This window comes from Pteropus medius, unplaced genomic scaffold (assembly GCF_902729225.1).
Source record: "Pteropus medius unplaced genomic scaffold, Ma_sr-lr_union100, whole genome shotgun sequence".
Classification (NCBI taxonomy): domain Eukaryota; kingdom Metazoa; phylum Chordata; class Mammalia; order Chiroptera; family Pteropodidae; genus Pteropus; species Pteropus medius.
The window spans coordinates 5,885,037-5,902,539 of record NW_024352785.1 but is presented as its reverse complement, the minus strand read 5'-3'; the positions used below and the strand labels follow the sequence as shown (position 1 = coordinate 5,902,539).

The 17,503-nt window shown below is 34.8% G+C and overlaps 1 protein-coding gene across 1 annotated transcript in view; it reads right to left on the bottom strand.

The window, feature by feature from the left end:
- MAN2A1 (mannosidase alpha class 2A member 1) overlaps positions 1–17,503 on the bottom strand; it is a 151,568-nt gene that overhangs the window by 42,608 nt on the left and 91,457 nt on the right. The window contains exon 13 of the mRNA XM_039848417.1: positions 965–1,130. Within this exon, the coding sequence (XP_039704351.1) occupies positions 965–1,130 (166 nt within the window). The remainder of the gene's footprint in view (positions 1–964; positions 1,131–17,503) is intronic.

Here is a 17,503-nt window from a genome sequence, read left to right as displayed (position 1 = left end):
TCAACACTAGCCATCAAATGCCTGGAGTCCAGCAGATACCAAACAAGGCAGAGGACATACCTACTATAAGATACTATACTGTGCTATAACAGAGGATGTACGTACTATAAGACAAGACCCTTGCTTTCCAAGAGCTACCATTCCATTTTCTAGATGGGGTGTTTCCTATAAAAACTGACTAATACCACATTATACTTTTCGTTTCTACCTAAAGGATTATAAATTTATCAGAGCAGCCAGCAATGGCTTTTAACAAGCAGAAGCAAATCTCTTTTAGAGTTCATAGCTTATGGCTGTGTCTTCAGAAGCACAGTTAAAATTATAATCCAGACTCTAAAAGTTTAACCTTTCTAATGATGTCAGGGTTAATACTGCTTATTTTAAGAAATTTTCCCCCCAAATGACTATTACTTGAGCCCAGATTTTTCATAATCGTATTTCAAAGAAAAATCTTACTTATTTTAGGAAGTCCTTCCTTCATGATGTATTATGTCTCTCCTTTGTAATAAAGAGTTAAAAGCATCCAAAATTATTTAGAAGAATTATTTATCTCAATTTCAATATGTGTAACTGTCAATGAGTTAGACGAAAAATTTCCAAATTTTATGAGTAATGATTACTTCATTACTTCAAGAAAAAGTTACAATATACATACTTACAAAGATCTATAATATACATACTAATTAATATATCCCCATAATAACATACAATACACATACTAACAAAGATATTAATATTTTAGGAAACACAGGATCTATTTTCCTTTAGTGTGTCATTTAACTGGCTAGTTAAACCCTCTGGTTCTTACAACTTTAACCACTTCATATACACCAACTTGATAGCTCTAGAGATTGTATGTGTGTGTGTGTGTGTGTGTGTGTGCACGCGCGCACGTTATATATAAACTGTATATTGGCCATGCTTTTTTAATGATGCCTCTTTAAATTCTATGGCAAAAACATACCTTGTAGGCTGTCTGTGAAACAGTACTTCCTTTATCCCAAACTGCACTCATTTGAATTTCCACAGGCCTTCCTGAGGCAGAGGACACTTGTACTGTGGGAGAACTCACATGTACCGATACCACCGAATTTCGTTCTTGTTCTGAAGGATTATAGACCACAAGATACCTGCAAAAACAGGTGCTTCACTAGTGGGGACTCAGAATATTTTTACTTCTTTAATGCTATTTGTAAGAACTTGGCTCAAAGAGAGTCAACATGTGGAGAAGAATTATAAAGAACATTCTGGTAAAACTTTGGGGGGACAAGCAATTTCATCACAACAAATACTGCACAATACAAAAGGGTAATGAAATTATGACTCACTTTCTAAGAATAAAATGTTATACAAATGGAAGACGTTAATAGAATTTTAACAAAGTTCTTTCTATGTCCCAGAAAATGACCTGTATAAAGATGGGTTTTTTGATCTAAAAGAATCAGCTCTATACAAGTAATATCTTGATCCCTGCCTAATCTCGCTGAATAAGAAAACATGTCTTTTGCAATTTAGCCATAATTAATTTCAATTAAAGTTCTGACATTTATTTCAGACCACTAAAACACATAAAAAAATGTATAGCTATACATGCAGAATCACATAATTCATTTGTATATTTTATATACAGGGGACCGTTTTCTTCAAGAGTTATTTGGTTCTGGAAAAAAAAAAGGTTATTTGAAGTAAGCCCACTTAAAATAGAGGCTAAAATGTTATAATAAATAGTGGTGGAAAAAAAGATTTGATTGGGACTTAGCAAGAAAAAGGAAAACAAACACTATTAAAATAAGTTTAGGTAATACTTGCGACTATGTGCAATTCTTAGAATGAACAAAAAATGATTGAACTGAGGTTTGGGGCAGAATTTTTCCAACAATATTTTATACTAGGACATTATGACATCCTTCATATAATATTTAATTTTTACAGGATGGTTCTAAACATAACTATTTGTAAAAATAAAAAGCCAAGGACTTCATTTTCCTAAAAGTTCTCTCTCAATTCTTAGATATTCAAATAATTTTCAGATAAAAAACCTAACACTCTTGATTTTCTCAGTAGCATAACTCTGCCAGCTCTTCATTGTTTCATGGCTTTGCCTGTGAACAGAAATGTTCAGCAGTTCCCAACCTTTTGGGTACCAAGGACCAGTGCACCTATGAGAATCTAATACCAGATGATCTGAGGTGGAGCTGAGGTGGTGATGCTAGCGCTGGGGAGCGGCTGCAAGAACAGATAAATTTCGCTCCCTCGCCCGCCGCTCACCTCTTGCTGTGCGGCCCGATTCCTAACAGGACACAGACTAGTACCAGTCCTTGGCCCAGGGGTGGAGGACCCCTCTTCTGGACCATGACACAGACTTCATGAAATCTGCAGCCTTTGAAAGATTTATGATTTTACTTTATAATCGATTTGCATCGTATTATCTTTAATTTAATCAAAGGATATTTCAAAGAGGATATTTGACCAATAATATAACTTACTGATTCATCAGTGAATATTTTCATGATCAGAAATATTTTGTTTTCCTACATAATTTTTAAATTGTAAGAATACAGAACTGAATAGTCAGATAGCAAGTGCTTCTCTTCCTGAGTCACAGTATCTGTATCAGAGAAGGTAGAAGCAAGCAGCATTTATTGAGTGCATATCCTACATGCATGTCCTATAAATTTCAGCTGCATTAAAAATTGTTCATTAAAAAATAAAATTAATACCTACAGTGGCCAAAACTAAAGAAAAGACAACAGGAAAGCACAGAGATAAAGAAAAAGGGATGGAGCATAAAATCTATAAAATGTTTGGCTTATAAACTGCTTATCAGGAGAAGCACTTAAATTAAAATATTAAATTAAAATATTCTGAAATAATTGAGATTCCTTATGTATATGAGAGAAGAACAGCTGAAGCCTGTAGTTACAGAGGCCACTGAAGCCTCCTAATACTAGATTAAAATTCGCCCCATCTTTCTTTTTTTATTTTAAGCAATTCTCAAGGAGAGTGAGGGTAATGCCCGCTTGAGAGAGATGCTTAACAGACTTACCTGAGGGACCTGTCAACCTGTTTGCACCCTCCCACTGCCCTCTACCAGAGGTTACATTTCACCTGGCTGTTGTCCTATCACAAGCACATCGGAGAATCACAACTGCCAGGATTCACTGTTACTAACGGACTTTACTATATTCCTAAGGTGCACTGGGGAAGAAAAGCAGCTCATCCTTGGCAACAAAGATGTTCGAATCGGCGCTCTAAAAATTAGTGATTTACTAATTTTTAGTAAACCCCAGAGGCTTAGAGCTATTATGTGAAGAACTCTAGAAGACATGGTCTGAAGACTTCAGCCAGTCTCCTATTTCTGCAGAAGTCCCGAGGCACACCCTGGTACTGAGGCTAGAATTCCTACTGGCAAGTCCTTGGGATGCTCCACTACATAGAACTGGTCAGAAAGATTCTGATAATAAAATGCAACATGAGCCCACGCAACAAATTAGGTAACAAGCATCCAGAACACTGATTCCTTCCCATGGGGGAAAAAAAAAGACTCGCATTTAAAGCAAATAATAATTTTAACCATACATTTGGTTTTGTACAATATTAAATCACTTTTCATAATAAGCTGTAAACTAGGTTCTGTTTTGTTTCGTTTTAGCAGCTAATTAGTATTTGACCATAATGATGTTTCTACTGTACTGAATGATTATGTAATTATCATGCCAGGAATCTATTCAAAAACGAAATGTGTAGAGTATATAATGAGTATAATGCTGCGCTAAGAAAATAATTTTTTAACATAATTAGAGATTCACAGCATGTTCTTCAAGTGCACCACAGCACATATTTATCTGACACGCACAAACTCCTATCTATGTACATTTTTAGTAGAGTACAGAGAAAGCATGATTATATACGAATTATATTTCCTTTGGAAATAAGTACGCCGTCAAAAAATAACTAAATTTTCATTGTCATTATCATGTTTGGTAGTCAAACATTTGTTATATTGCCAGTATCCTCAAATATGAACCCTTTTAAGCCCTTCAGTTGTGAATGGAACCAACGGGTTTCAACATCATAATATCATGATCACTAAGCCCCCACAACTTGGGGTTATTGGCAATTATCTCAATTCTCTACACACAAGGAACAACCCTCACCTCATGAAGACAAAGCTTATTCATATGTTACCTGCCAATGAATTAGAGGGCAGAAGATGATCTACTCTGGTAGAAAAAGGAATGGAGAAAAATGAAAGGCTATCTGCATACTCATGTCAAACTGGGAATAACTTTATAGAAGAACTAGTATTCCACTGTAAACATGGTTCTGTCCTTGAAGATGAGTATTGTTTACAAGTCTCTCACCCCTTCTGTAGAAATGATTCATGTCATGTTAAGAAAGACACTGTGGCAATCTAAGTCCTCTCTTTGAGGCAAAAATAATCAGTGCCTGCTATGAACAACAGATTAGGCCCACATGGATTTCCATGCAGGATGGATGAAGAATAGAGCGGAAGAAATGTGCCCCTTTGTCAGAGTAACCTTGGCATTACTGCTCACAGAGTGCCTCCTGTATGCTGGGCCCAGTCCTCTGGCCTATATGGGCAACTACGAGATACAGCCTTTCATCCTTCCCACTAGACAGATAAGGAAACTGAGGTTCAGCGAGGTTAGGTATGTCACCAAGACTCACCCAGCTAAAAGTGACACAACAGTCTTACCCCTACAGCCATCTTTTTAACCATTTTACTGAAAGGTCAAGCTTATAAGGACCTTTTGACAAATGAGGTTTCCTCCAGAGATTCCCTTAGCTTCAAATTCATATGTGAAGAACTTTCTCCTCACCAATGCCAGAGATCCCCACAGAGCCTCTCTCCTCAGGAAGCTCCAGAAGAGCAAAAAACTATTTACAGTTCGTGTACATTATATTTGTGAAAGAAAATGTATAAACTGGAACATTGGCACAGCTAAACACTTGCAATATATTAAGGAGTTCTCTATGACCTCACTGTATGAGGTAAGTAAAAACAATATTCAAGGACACATTTTAAAAAACTACATATTTTCATGACTGTGTAAGGAAGATAAAAATGAAAATACTTGCAAGTCCTCTGTAAGTGTAGTTTAAAGCCAATTAAGGAAACACTATGTTATATAAAAAATAATTTTAACTGCATGCCTAGCGCAGTACCTGCAACAGAAAAACATTCAATAAATAGTTGATGAATGAGTAATACACAAAATCCCACTAGAAGAATTTATCATTTATAAATAATACCTACTGGTGTGGGACTCTATAGTTTTATGAGATCATTTTCATTTTGATTATTCAAATTCCTTAAAAAATGCTTTTAAGGTCAACAGTTATGTATTTAATCCCTCTGCAAAGATGGGGGAAATGACAGATCCAAGATCACAGAGAAAGTGAAAAACAAAGCAAAGAGTAGAGCTCAGTTTGTGTGGTTCTTAATCCATGATGGCATATAAAAAATTCATTTCAAACAAGAATATATTCATCTTCTGTAAGTAGCTTCATTAGTGGAACATCGTTTTAAAAAGAGTAATAACCTTTATACAGTATTCTGAAGATGGATATATTTAAATTTATGTTTACAAAAATTGCAATTTCTAGATTTGAAGTCTTTTTAATATAGTCCACCTAGTTTTCTAGTTTAAAACATAATGCTTAGCATATTATCTGCCAGAAAAAAAAATCAAGATATGAAAACAAAGGAGTCTTTTTGAGATATACTACGTCTTCAAAAATCACACGTAGATCTGTGATTTCTGGACTCTGGAGTCAGACACATTCAAGCTCAAAACCTCACCAAAGCATTTAGAATTTAAGCAGCTCTGAACAAGTTATTTTATTTTTCTAAGGCTTAAAATCTTCCTCGATGAAATCAGGAGATAAGATTGTTGTTAAGGTTAAATGATAAAATGTTTGGGAAATCACATTGCTCAGACTTGGCACAAAGTAGAACCTCAATAGCAATTAATTTCTCTCTTTTTCTTTACAAGACCCTCCTGGCATCCTGACCAGGGACCATGGTACATGAATCATACTGGACGGTAAAGTGAATGTTTTAATTAACCCAGGTCACTGAGTTGCCTTAAGTATTTTTTTCTTCTTTTTTCTCTTTGGTAAGGGATACATAAATACAAATGAGAGATATTAACAAAACTATACATGTGATAACAGACACCTTGCAACAAGAGTCTGGCGTGGTGGGGAGAAAGATGCACAGGTGCACAGAATATACGCACATACAAATTAAATGCATAAAAAGCAATAAACAAAAGGACAGACAGAAGGATACCTCGTGGTATGTGTAGTTATAAACTTGTGAATGTGCATACATACTCCCTGTCACGGAAGTACCTATAGCTTAGGAAAGGAGAGAGACAGAAACTGTTAAGTTCATTATAATAGAGTAGATAATAAGACAAAGGTATGCATAGAGTGTCCTGTGATACACACAAAAAGGTTGCAGTTAGGATGATTAAGAACTAATCAGAAGAGCATTCAAAATAGAAAATTAATTTTACATGAAATAAGTAGTGTATATATATATATATATATGAATATATACAAAATGACAAAACTTTACTGAGGGAGATAAAAAGGAATAAATGGAGAGACATACTATTCTAGGTGGGCAAATAAAATACTGCAAAAAAGACAACTTTCCCAAGATTAATTCATAAATCTTATGCAACGCCAACCAAAATCCCATTGAAATCTTTTTGTTGGGAGAAAAGTGAGTAAAGGAAAGGAATCACTATTGGGTAAAAAAATCTATAATATGGCTATGATAACAATTGGGCAAAACAAATAGTTAAACAAATGCGTTAAAACAATATGACAAGATTGATTCCAGATGAATTAAAAAGTTTAAAAACATAAAAAGTACAAAATTCGTAGTAAAATTAATATATAATTTGCAGTATAAAAGGTCTTTCTAATTGTAACAGAAAAATACAGCAAAGTAAAAGGCTGACAGATTTGATAACAAAAGCTTAAAACATTTTCTAACTTAAACAGTAAGATTAAAGAATAACGAATAAAATATAATCAAATTCAGGAAATTTGTAAAGGACTCTTACAAATCAATAAAATATAAACAGCGAAGTAAAAAAAAAAAAAGCATTTTTCCTTTATCAAATTGAAGTCAGAAAATAAATGATGTTTCCACTTCTAGTCAGAGTAGCTGACGGCAGACAAGAGCTCTCACTCCTAGGGCCAACTGAAAAAAACTAGGTAAAACACAGTAATCATCTGCTTGAGAGAAACAGAGAACTGCTGAGGACTTCAGAGAAGTGAGCTGCCTTCGTGGTCATTTTACCCTGGAGCACACCAAGTCTCACCATAGGAGAGGCTGAGTTCCACGCAGAGTCTACAGAAGGAGTGCTCTGGAGACAAAGAGGCCAAAAGAGCATTTGGTGGGGGACTCAAGAGGCTTCAAGTATACATTGGATTTCCTCATGAGGATATGTGCTAAATTATGGGGGCTGCACAGAAAGGGAGGTTTAAAATCTAAACAGAAAACTTCTGAAATGTAGGGCAGAGATATCTCATGAGATTTCAGAATCCACCAGAGTAGGGCCTACAGAATATAACAGTCTATTAGATGAAAACTTGGTGAGTTAGATGAATAAGAAGTTGAGTGAATGAGCTTCAATATCATCCTTGATTGGAGTAAGAGTGAACTCTTTCTTGAAGAAGATACTTGCTGGACCCTACAAAAATTTTATACACAATGTCTAGCACTCCATATAAAATTCTGAGGCATCCCAAAAGAGAGAGCTATGTGACTAAACAGCAAGAAGAAAAAGACAAAAGAATTAGAACCAAACATGATTGAAATATTGAAATTAACTGATAAGACTTTAAAATAATAATTAGCACGCCTGAGGAAAGAAGAAAACATGAATAATGAAGATAAAAAGATAAAGAATTTTACCACAGAAATTAAATACATTAAAAATTAACCAAATGAAATTTCAAAAGGACGAGTTTTTGAAATTAAGAACTCAGCAGGTATGTTTAACAACAGAGTAGATTCAGCAGAAGTTAAACTATTAACAGGAATATTTCCTCTAGATTCTGGGATTATCAGCGAATGTTCTGCAACTGCTTTTTATACTTCTGAATGTAAAACACTACAAAAAATATGTACATATTTTTAAAATAATAAGAAAAATATAACAACAAAAACATGCATGGGGTGGGTGGTGAGATAGCCAGGCACGAAAAGTAGGGTAATACACTCTACGTAGAGTGATTATAAGAATAAAGGCACAAATATAAGAAAAAAGGATGTTATTTTCAGAATATAAAGGCTATCCAATATCACTAGTATCTACATAGTGAAGTGCACCTCTAAAATGCCAATATATGGAGCTAGAAAGGGAAATAAATCTCAAGTCACAGCGAGAAATAAGCTTAGATCTATGTTATGGAGAGTGACTGGAAGTTTTAACATGGTCAGATTTTCATTTTTAATATATACACGTAGCTGCCATGTAGAGGACAGATTTAAGGCACCGAGACTCAAAGAAGGAAGTTCAAGTAGATAGTTGCAATAGCCCAGGTAGGTAAAGTGAAGACCTAAATTAGAGGGGTGATAGAAATACAAAAAGAATAATTTAAGAAACAAGTAGGATATCTTATCAGTAGGATTCTTCAATTCCTTGGAGAAGATTGGATGGTAAACCAGAAGAAAAAGTCTTCTATCAGTCTTGATTTCCAGTTAGGGTGAGACAGATATGGTGGTGTCATTAACCAAGATTGAAGAGCTAAATATGGGTAGTGGGAGGAAGTTTCAAAACGAAGGTGATAAATTCAGGCTTACACTTCTTGAATTTGAGGCACCTGAGAAACATCTGTACAGATTTATTCTGATGCTTCTCAATTAACTATCCAAAACTCAGAATTCACTTATTCAATGGAAATACAAAAATCAGGTTTCCAGGTATGATAGGCATAATAACTGTCCCCCCAAAAGGTCCACATGCTAATCCCCAGAACCTGTAAATTTGAAACCTTACATGGCAAGAGACTATTCAGATATAATTTACTTAAATCTTGGGATGTGAAGGTTTCTTGGATTATCCAACTAACTGGGCCCAATATAATCACAAGGATCCATGTAAGAGAAATGCAGAAAGGTCCAACAAAGAAGATGGCCATCAGACAACAAAAGCGAGAGGTTAGAATATGTATAGAAAGGGCCATAGGCTGAGGAATACAGATGGCCTTCAGAAGATAAAAAAGGTAAAGAAACAGATTCTCCTGCCAAAGCCTCCAGAAAAAACCAGCCTTGCCAACACTTTGTTAGTCCAGTGAAACTGATTTTGGACTTCTGACCTCCAGAACTGTAAGATAATAAATTTGTATTTTTTTAAAGAGACTAAATCTGTGGTAATTTATTGCAACATAAACAGAAAATAATACACTAGGTTACATTATCCCTCTTAAAAATGAGGAGTAAGCTTTGGTTTCATATTATAAAGACTGGAGACTTTTTACCACCAAATAAAAAAGAAAAGCTTGAGTCCTGGAAAAGGGAGGAGGGTGTGTGTGGTGGGGTGGGGTGGGGCAAAGAGCAATAAGAAGAGCTTGGGGCCTTGAAACTGAGTCCAAGCAAAGACTGAAGTGAAGTGTATCTAGCCCTCTGACTCTCTCTCCCATGGAATACTCCTTCCCACTTGTTCATCTTCTGGCTACCAGGCTTGATGTGCCCAAACTCCTATTGTCCAGTTCAAGTGCCCACAGCGAACAATAAGGAGAAAGCAAATGAGAAAAATCCAAAACTTATTCTCTCTAAAAAGTGTAATCTCTTACACCAAAGTGGTTATTTTTAACCTTCAAAAATTCTATTTATTTTATAATCTTTGAATACTTTATGCTGATCCCATTCATTGCAGAAATGCACATATGCACAAGATTTTCATACAGGTTCCAAGACCTCCCAGTTTATGAACCTTGCTATTTCTATAAAATAAGCCTTCTTGGGCAAATATTTAACTGTTTCCCATGAAAATCTCTCTAGGAACTAAACAATAAGAATCTTTCTTATCTTTAATTAGATTTTGGAATTTATATTTGCAAGGGAGAAAACAAAAAGAGGTATTTTCTGGCCTCCAGTTGATTAAGTAACAAATGTGGCCTTATCTAAGAAGAAAAAAATAATTCAACACTAAGGAACAGAACATTCCTCTCAGCAATAAAAATTAGGCTTATACTTGAATATAGTAGTGGATAAATATTAATCGACCTTCCTAACACAGGAAAGTTTATTTTATCATTATTTCCTATATTTAGTAGAAATAACTTTCTTAAAATTCATGGGCAAAAATATTAAGACTCTATCGTCCCATGGAGAGTCATTTGTCCAAAGACAAAATTTAAAAAGAAAATGAAGCAGCACACTGCATGGGATCTAATCCAAATGTAAAGCTGCTTTTCCTGAAACAACAGGACAGCAGCACCCACCACTGCTGTTGTCAACTGTTTAATTTCCGGTAATACATTACTACCCTCAAATCCAAAAATTCCACAAAATATTACTAATAAAAGTTCGTAGTTTAAATGAAAAGTACAGATTATTAAGTAAATATTCTAAAAAGGTATATGTTAAAAAATATTACTATAAATAGAAAATTATATTTGCTTACAATACTAACAGACAAAGCAGTAAGTCAAAAATAAAACTGTATCTTAAAGGAACATTTCTGCTATTTTTAACTCAAAGTAAATTTAACTTGGCAGGTCATAGAGAGTTTTTTTGATGTAATAGTAATAATAACAACAATATCAAAAACTAGCACTAGGTGAACCTTTAGAATAGTGCCCAGCATACAGTCTGTGTGTTTTATTTGAATTTACTCCTTTCAGCTTCACAACCAACTTCCGAAGTCCTAAAAATTATGTCCATGTTATAGATGTGTAGAGTTCAGTATTGCTCATGGTTATATAGCCATTTATGTAAGTAGAAGAGCCAGGATTCAAACTCAAGCAGTTAGGCTCCAAGGCATCTTAAAGGTAGGAAAGGTGGCTCTGCTCTTCTCCATAGGTGTGACACTCAATGTTTATGTGCTAGATGCATAGATGTGTCATCTACAGCACTCAGAGTCCCATCTTCCCAAAGCTCTCTGAATGCTGCCTCATCAGAGAGCTCTATATCCACCCCAGCAAAGAGCTGTCGTTCTGAAAGACTCTGACCTGACAGCAGGACTGGGGTGAAGAAGGCGGGGGTTCTTTGAGATAATGAAGTTGAGGCTACTTCCTCTAGCTGCTATAATGACAAGAGAAGCTGTTCTTTCAGTAAGTTCTTATTTTTTGTAAAAGGTGGTATAAGGGGAATTGCTATATAATAGGTCTTCATTTTGTAACATTGGTGATATTTTGGAAAATATCACCTATGTCCTAGTTATAGGACAAATGTGGCTATTTTCCAGAGTTGAGTTCTCTACCTGAAAAGTTCCTTTCCTGGTGTTTATTCAAATGAATGCTTTATAAATGATTTATATTTTAACAAACAAGAAGATCAAATGTCAGTTGTATATGGTTCTGGGGATCAGCTATTTCAGTCACCTCTCTCCCAATACATAATGCAAATGGAACTAAAGTTAAAAAAAAAAAAAAGCTGGTTAGTGACAGAGGTAGGACTAGAATGAGCCCCCTGACTCTCGGTCCAGGACACCCTTAACAATACCCTGCGTTTCCAGGCATCTGACAGTGGGATCTGCTCAAAGCTCAATGGTATGGAAACAGAAAAGTTAGTATCATTGGTGTTACCAGAATTTATGGCTGCAAATGCAACTCAATACAATGAATTAAAGTCTTAACCCTCAAATGTACAACTACATATTTCTGGACTTTTCCTCCTTGGGAAAAGTATGTCTAAAGGCATAAATATAACCAAAGTAGAATCAACATGTAATTTTATAACATTTATAAATAAAATAAGACTGAAAACTCATAACTATTTCCAGCGCATAAAATAGCAAGTCAATAAAAAAGATAAATATTCCTTTCCAACTATTCTAAAACTTTTGATACTAAAGCAATAAAAAGACAAGGAAACAAAAATTGTACATAATTTGGCTGACCCCAAGAGTCCTGTCACCAATTAAGTTGCTTTCACTGACAGAGTTTTGCCTAAAACAAAAATACCATCTGTTTTACCTAAAACATTAAGATGTTCTATTTTCTTGTCAACTCAGAAATCACATCTGTACTCATTTTCCGAAAAGACAGCAAAAGACATTATATTTATGGGTGACTGCATAAGGAATGATGTTCAATCAAAATGTAATTTTCATCTACTGGAAGAAAATTTCATTTCTCCAATGACTATAACACTGCAACTTTGGAGGAACACACAGTACATAAACAGGCTGATTTTCACAAATAAAAAGACCTTAAAAGTTAATGTAGTAAAATAAGGTTGTTTTGTTGGTAAAGACAAAACTAGCAAATATCCACTTTTGTATACCTCTGTTGATGGCTGAAATCTATCTTGTGTAAGACTTTTAGGTGAAAAGATCAGGAAACAACAACTTTTTATTGGTGCTACATCTCTTCATGCTAGTGACACATCATATAAGAAGTAAAAATATGAAAACAACAAAACAAAACCACTTTCTATTTTCAAAACACTTTTAAGACACAATATTGGTTCTGGGAAAGACACTCCACAATCCAACGAACCAAATGAAAATACAAAACACCTACAGAAAACATCACTCAGAGTGAACGCAAACACATCACAAGAGATAAAGAACACATTTCGAAGAAAAACACACAAGCTATCCAGCTACCTAAAATACCCTGAATATATATTAAGTACCTACAAAAAAATCTGACACCCAGTTATGTTTTAGTTTAAAAAGTAGCCCAATTTCACACATAATTTTCTTGTCTAAAAAATAAAAATAAAATAAAATAATGCTAATCTCCAAATAAGGATGAAATAAATAAGTCCAAAGGCTCTATTTAAAATTTGTCTTTTACCACAAAGTTGTGAAGTGTTCTGAAGTCCAAGATGGGCTTGAAGCCCTCCCTGACTTTTTCAGGATCAGGAAACCTTCACTAAAATCGTTTTCCTTGTTCCGCTTTTGGTGCACGCTTTATTAATCTGCATTTAGAAGGAAAAAAAATCTGGTTCAGAAGAATGGAAGACTTTGAAATATGTCACATCACTTCAGTCTATGTTCTGAACTGCTGTGAGTTCATTAGCTTTATGTTAGCAATTTCAGAAGACATGATGGACACTAGGAGGAAAAGTGAGAGGACAGAGGACTAAGTGTGCAAGAAACTAGAAGAAATAAACAACTAAGGAATCTCTCTCATACAGTTGTCAATTCCCCCTTCCCAATACAAATCACTTAAAAAAGCACGCATATTCCAGATATTTTACTTACTTTAACCCGGTCATAGTGTATTATATAACTCCAACTAATAGAGGAAGAAACTTTGATGCTACAGCAATAACACTCATTCAAAATCTGACACTACAGCAATAAGACTCATTCAAAATCTGAGTTATCTGGCAGACACACCGAAGCTAATGCCAGATCTTTTTTGACAATATTTATCTCCTTTCCAAAGTTTTTCTTAGGTCTACAAAGTTACATATTTCCAATTATTTTAACTGGAAAATATAATAATCTTTCCTAGACTACAGGTGGTAGTCCCCATGCTAACTCTGGCTTGATATTGCAAGGTATCAGAATATCTCACCATACATATATGGGCACATATTATTCTTCCCTATCTTCTGCACTTCCCTGATTATGGTCTTTAATGGGGTAATTGCAAGATGTTGTAAGCAACAAACAAAATTGCTTTACTATCATTAGATAAACCACACAACTAAAATATCCTGTGTAAACTCAGTTCCTTATATAATAATCTGACAACAATAAACTAGAACCACACAGCTAGTTAAGAAAGTTTGATTTAAAGTATGAACAATAAAATGGCAATTGAAACACAGACTAACCAGGTAATTTAGCAGGTGTTCACTGAACACATAAACTACTTTGCCATTGTTTTTAAAGAAATAAAACTTAAAACCATCATTTAAAATGCAGTCTGTTCAACCACTTCCACAAATGAAATCTAATAAAACCTAAAATAATTTTGTAACTAGGAACAAAGTCATAGCAGACTAACTACAATGGGCCTAGGAAGAAAGATTCTTTTAAAGTTCACATAAAATTTATGGGAAAAATGACTTAAGATACCACGCTATGAAAGTACTAAGGAGACAAACTCCACATTGTAAATCACTTAAAAATCAACGTATAAGATTTACGGTAGCCTATTGACATTCTCTTGCTATTTCTAAATGGCAGTAAAAAATGTATATATAACTACTATACAATTATATTATTTAAAGAAGCTGATCATAAACCTTAAAGTGCCTGATGCAAGAATTATAAAAAGTATTTCAGGAGGCAGAAGAAATAGGATTTTTTTTTTAAAAAAGACAAATTCTGATAACAAGAACTCTTGAAGTATCATCGGAAAGCTATAACACCCTAGTAAAGGAAAGGATTCCTGTGAAGAAAAAAGTCAACACAAATATCTCGGTGCTTAGGGAATGTGGTACAGAAGGGTTAAGGTCAGCACTGCTTCACCAGCAAAGGTTTCTTGAGAGATAAGACATTTTCCAACAGACCACTGAAAGGGATGGGGATCAGGACAGAGAGGACAAGTTGAGGCACTCAGCATGGATACTAATAACCGACACCAGTTAGAAGAGCCAAGGTGGTTTCTGCTATACTCTGTCTTTATTAGGAAACTGGGTAATTATTTTAAACAATATCATAATTTTTCCAAATCATTACTCTATAGGTCTATAATCTCTATCTGCAAAGTTCGGAAAGCTCTGAATATCAAGATTTTTCAAAAATGTTTCATGGCAAAACCTAACTGAACTGACATGAAGGTACATATAATTATTTATCAAACTTCAGAAATTTTAAAGTATTTGATGACTCCGGCCTCAAAAATCTGAAGTATTATATAACATGCCATATATGCATATTTTTAAATTTTCCTAAAATTAAAAAAATTTTGAATTCAGAAATATATCTAGCCCTGAAGATTTTAGGTAAAGGATTGGGATTTGTATTTATGGGCAGGGGCAGGCTATACAGTAGAGTCTAAGTTACAGACTACTTATAGAAGACATCCTGCCTGTATAGGTTCTGAGCAAGAAAGAACCAAGAAATAAAAGGAAAAAGAAAACTTAACGCATTCTAGCACAGTGCTACACAAGTCAGGAAGACGAATAAATCTGTCATTGAATGGCTGGCTGACCGAACCAAGGAATAAGTATATTTTAACATGGTCCTAAATAGGGCACTAAAAAATTGTAAATGTTTAAAAATACTGTATTTTCTTAAATGTGAACATCCCAAATCCCAAGAGGGCAAATATACTCTTATTTTATGAGCTTTTACTTGATCTCTCCCAATTCTTAATTTTGCAATACCCAATTAGTTTTGGTTTGGAATAAATAGGAAGTCTCTGAGTGTCTTTAATAAAAAGTGTTTCATATGATTTTTCTACCTGACTGATAGGAAGTCTCAAGAATAAGCTTTTAAGAAGCTTCGAGCACCCGGCACTGATTTATTCAGCACAGATGTTCCTACAGTGTACAGAATACAACTCGTTTGTGCCGAAGAGGGCAGGTAAGAAGCCAATGATGAGAAAATATGGTAGATGTCCTGGCATCTAGTTAATGAGCCTAATGAGTAGATGCTGCTAGTTGCCTGCCAAATAGCCACTCTCACATTCTCCTTTACTGACAGAAACTCAATTTTACTTAGGATGACAACAATCTAGCTTTTAAAAAAAAGGTAAAAGAAAAAACCTTAAATCTGCATGCTGGGGGTAGCCATGTGACATAGTTTCGGCCAATGAAATGTAATTAGAATTCACTAAGTGGAGTTTCCTAGAAAGTTGTTAAATCCCTAATTTAATAAAAGTCAGCAGACTCGACTGGCATAACTTTCATACTTGTTCCTCTTCCTTCCTGGCTGGAACACAGCAGCAATGTCTGGAGAAGCAGGCACAACTTTGAGACCATGAGAACAACAGTCAGAGGCTAAAGATGGCAGAGCTGAAAGGTAAAAGGGGCCTGGTCCTTTGATGACTCTGTGGAACACATCACAAGGTCCAGACCACCTACCTTGAAACCTGTTCATAAGAAAAATGAAATGCTTTCTTGTGAAGCCAATGTTACAAGGTTTCTGTTAAAAGCACTATGCAGTTGAATGCAATCCTAAATGAAATACTATGCATGCAAGAAGTAATATTGAGTAACACGGGGGGTTAAGAAGTACAAAACCTTAATATTAATCTTAAAAGAAGATAACATTGAATGCAAAATGATTCTGCTAAAGCAAAAATTTTCCCATAAAAATTCATCATTGTAAACAAACTTTTCCTTAAAGGGTTGCTTATTTTTAAATATGTCCTTTACTTAACTGCCTATCAAATATTACACAAAACTTCTTGCTTATAGTTTTCATCTTCTCCATTTCAATTAGTTATCAATTTAGCAAACACCTCCCATGTGCCAAACACTTCTTTCTAATTTCATGCAACTATTCAGAACTTCTTTAATTTAAACAAATCTTCTGCATTTTCTCCATGAAACCTGAAAGGCAGATTTCATAAAAATGTAAGCTATAAATCTCAGATTTACCAATCCCATGTTGTCTTTATTACAAAAAATAAATGCTTATCTGGAATCTTTTAAAAACTTTCTATAAAAGTTTGTGAACACAAAATTTTTGACCAATTCATTAATAGTTATGGTTGATCAAAATTTAAGTATTTTAAAATATTTGTTCACATGATAAAGCTAAGAGACATACCTGCCAGTACGATGCCCAGTTCAAACACTCCTGGTACATATTACTAGATCACTTTCCTGAAAGACTGCTAGGTGTCATGGTAGCATGATTAACAAGACTCAGCCCATGACTTCACAGGATGTATAGCAAATCTTTTAGAACATTACAAATGTAATAAGTGAGATAATAGTGAGTAAACACATAGTCCCATGGGAGCATACAAGAGTGACAACAAGTCTTGATTCAAGGATATCAGGGAAAGGTTCCAGAGAATGTAGTATCGGAGTCCTAAAAGATAACTAAGAACCAATCAGGCAAATTGTAGGGGGCAGGGAGTAAGGATTTTTTGGGGGGTTATACATATTTTTTTCCAAGAAGCAAAGGTCTAAAAATAAGAGAGAACATGGTGTGTCAGAGAATTGATAGTTGAAGGGCCAAAGCACACAGTGCAGGCTGGGGTGATATGAAAGATGATGCTCGAGAAACCAAAATGTAAACACATAAGCCAAGTTAAAGAGTCTGAGAGTTTAACCCTAGGGCAATGGAGGAAAAACAGGTTTTTGGTAGAGGAGTTACAACATCATTGCTAATTATTTTTTGAGTGCCTACTAAATGCTAAATTC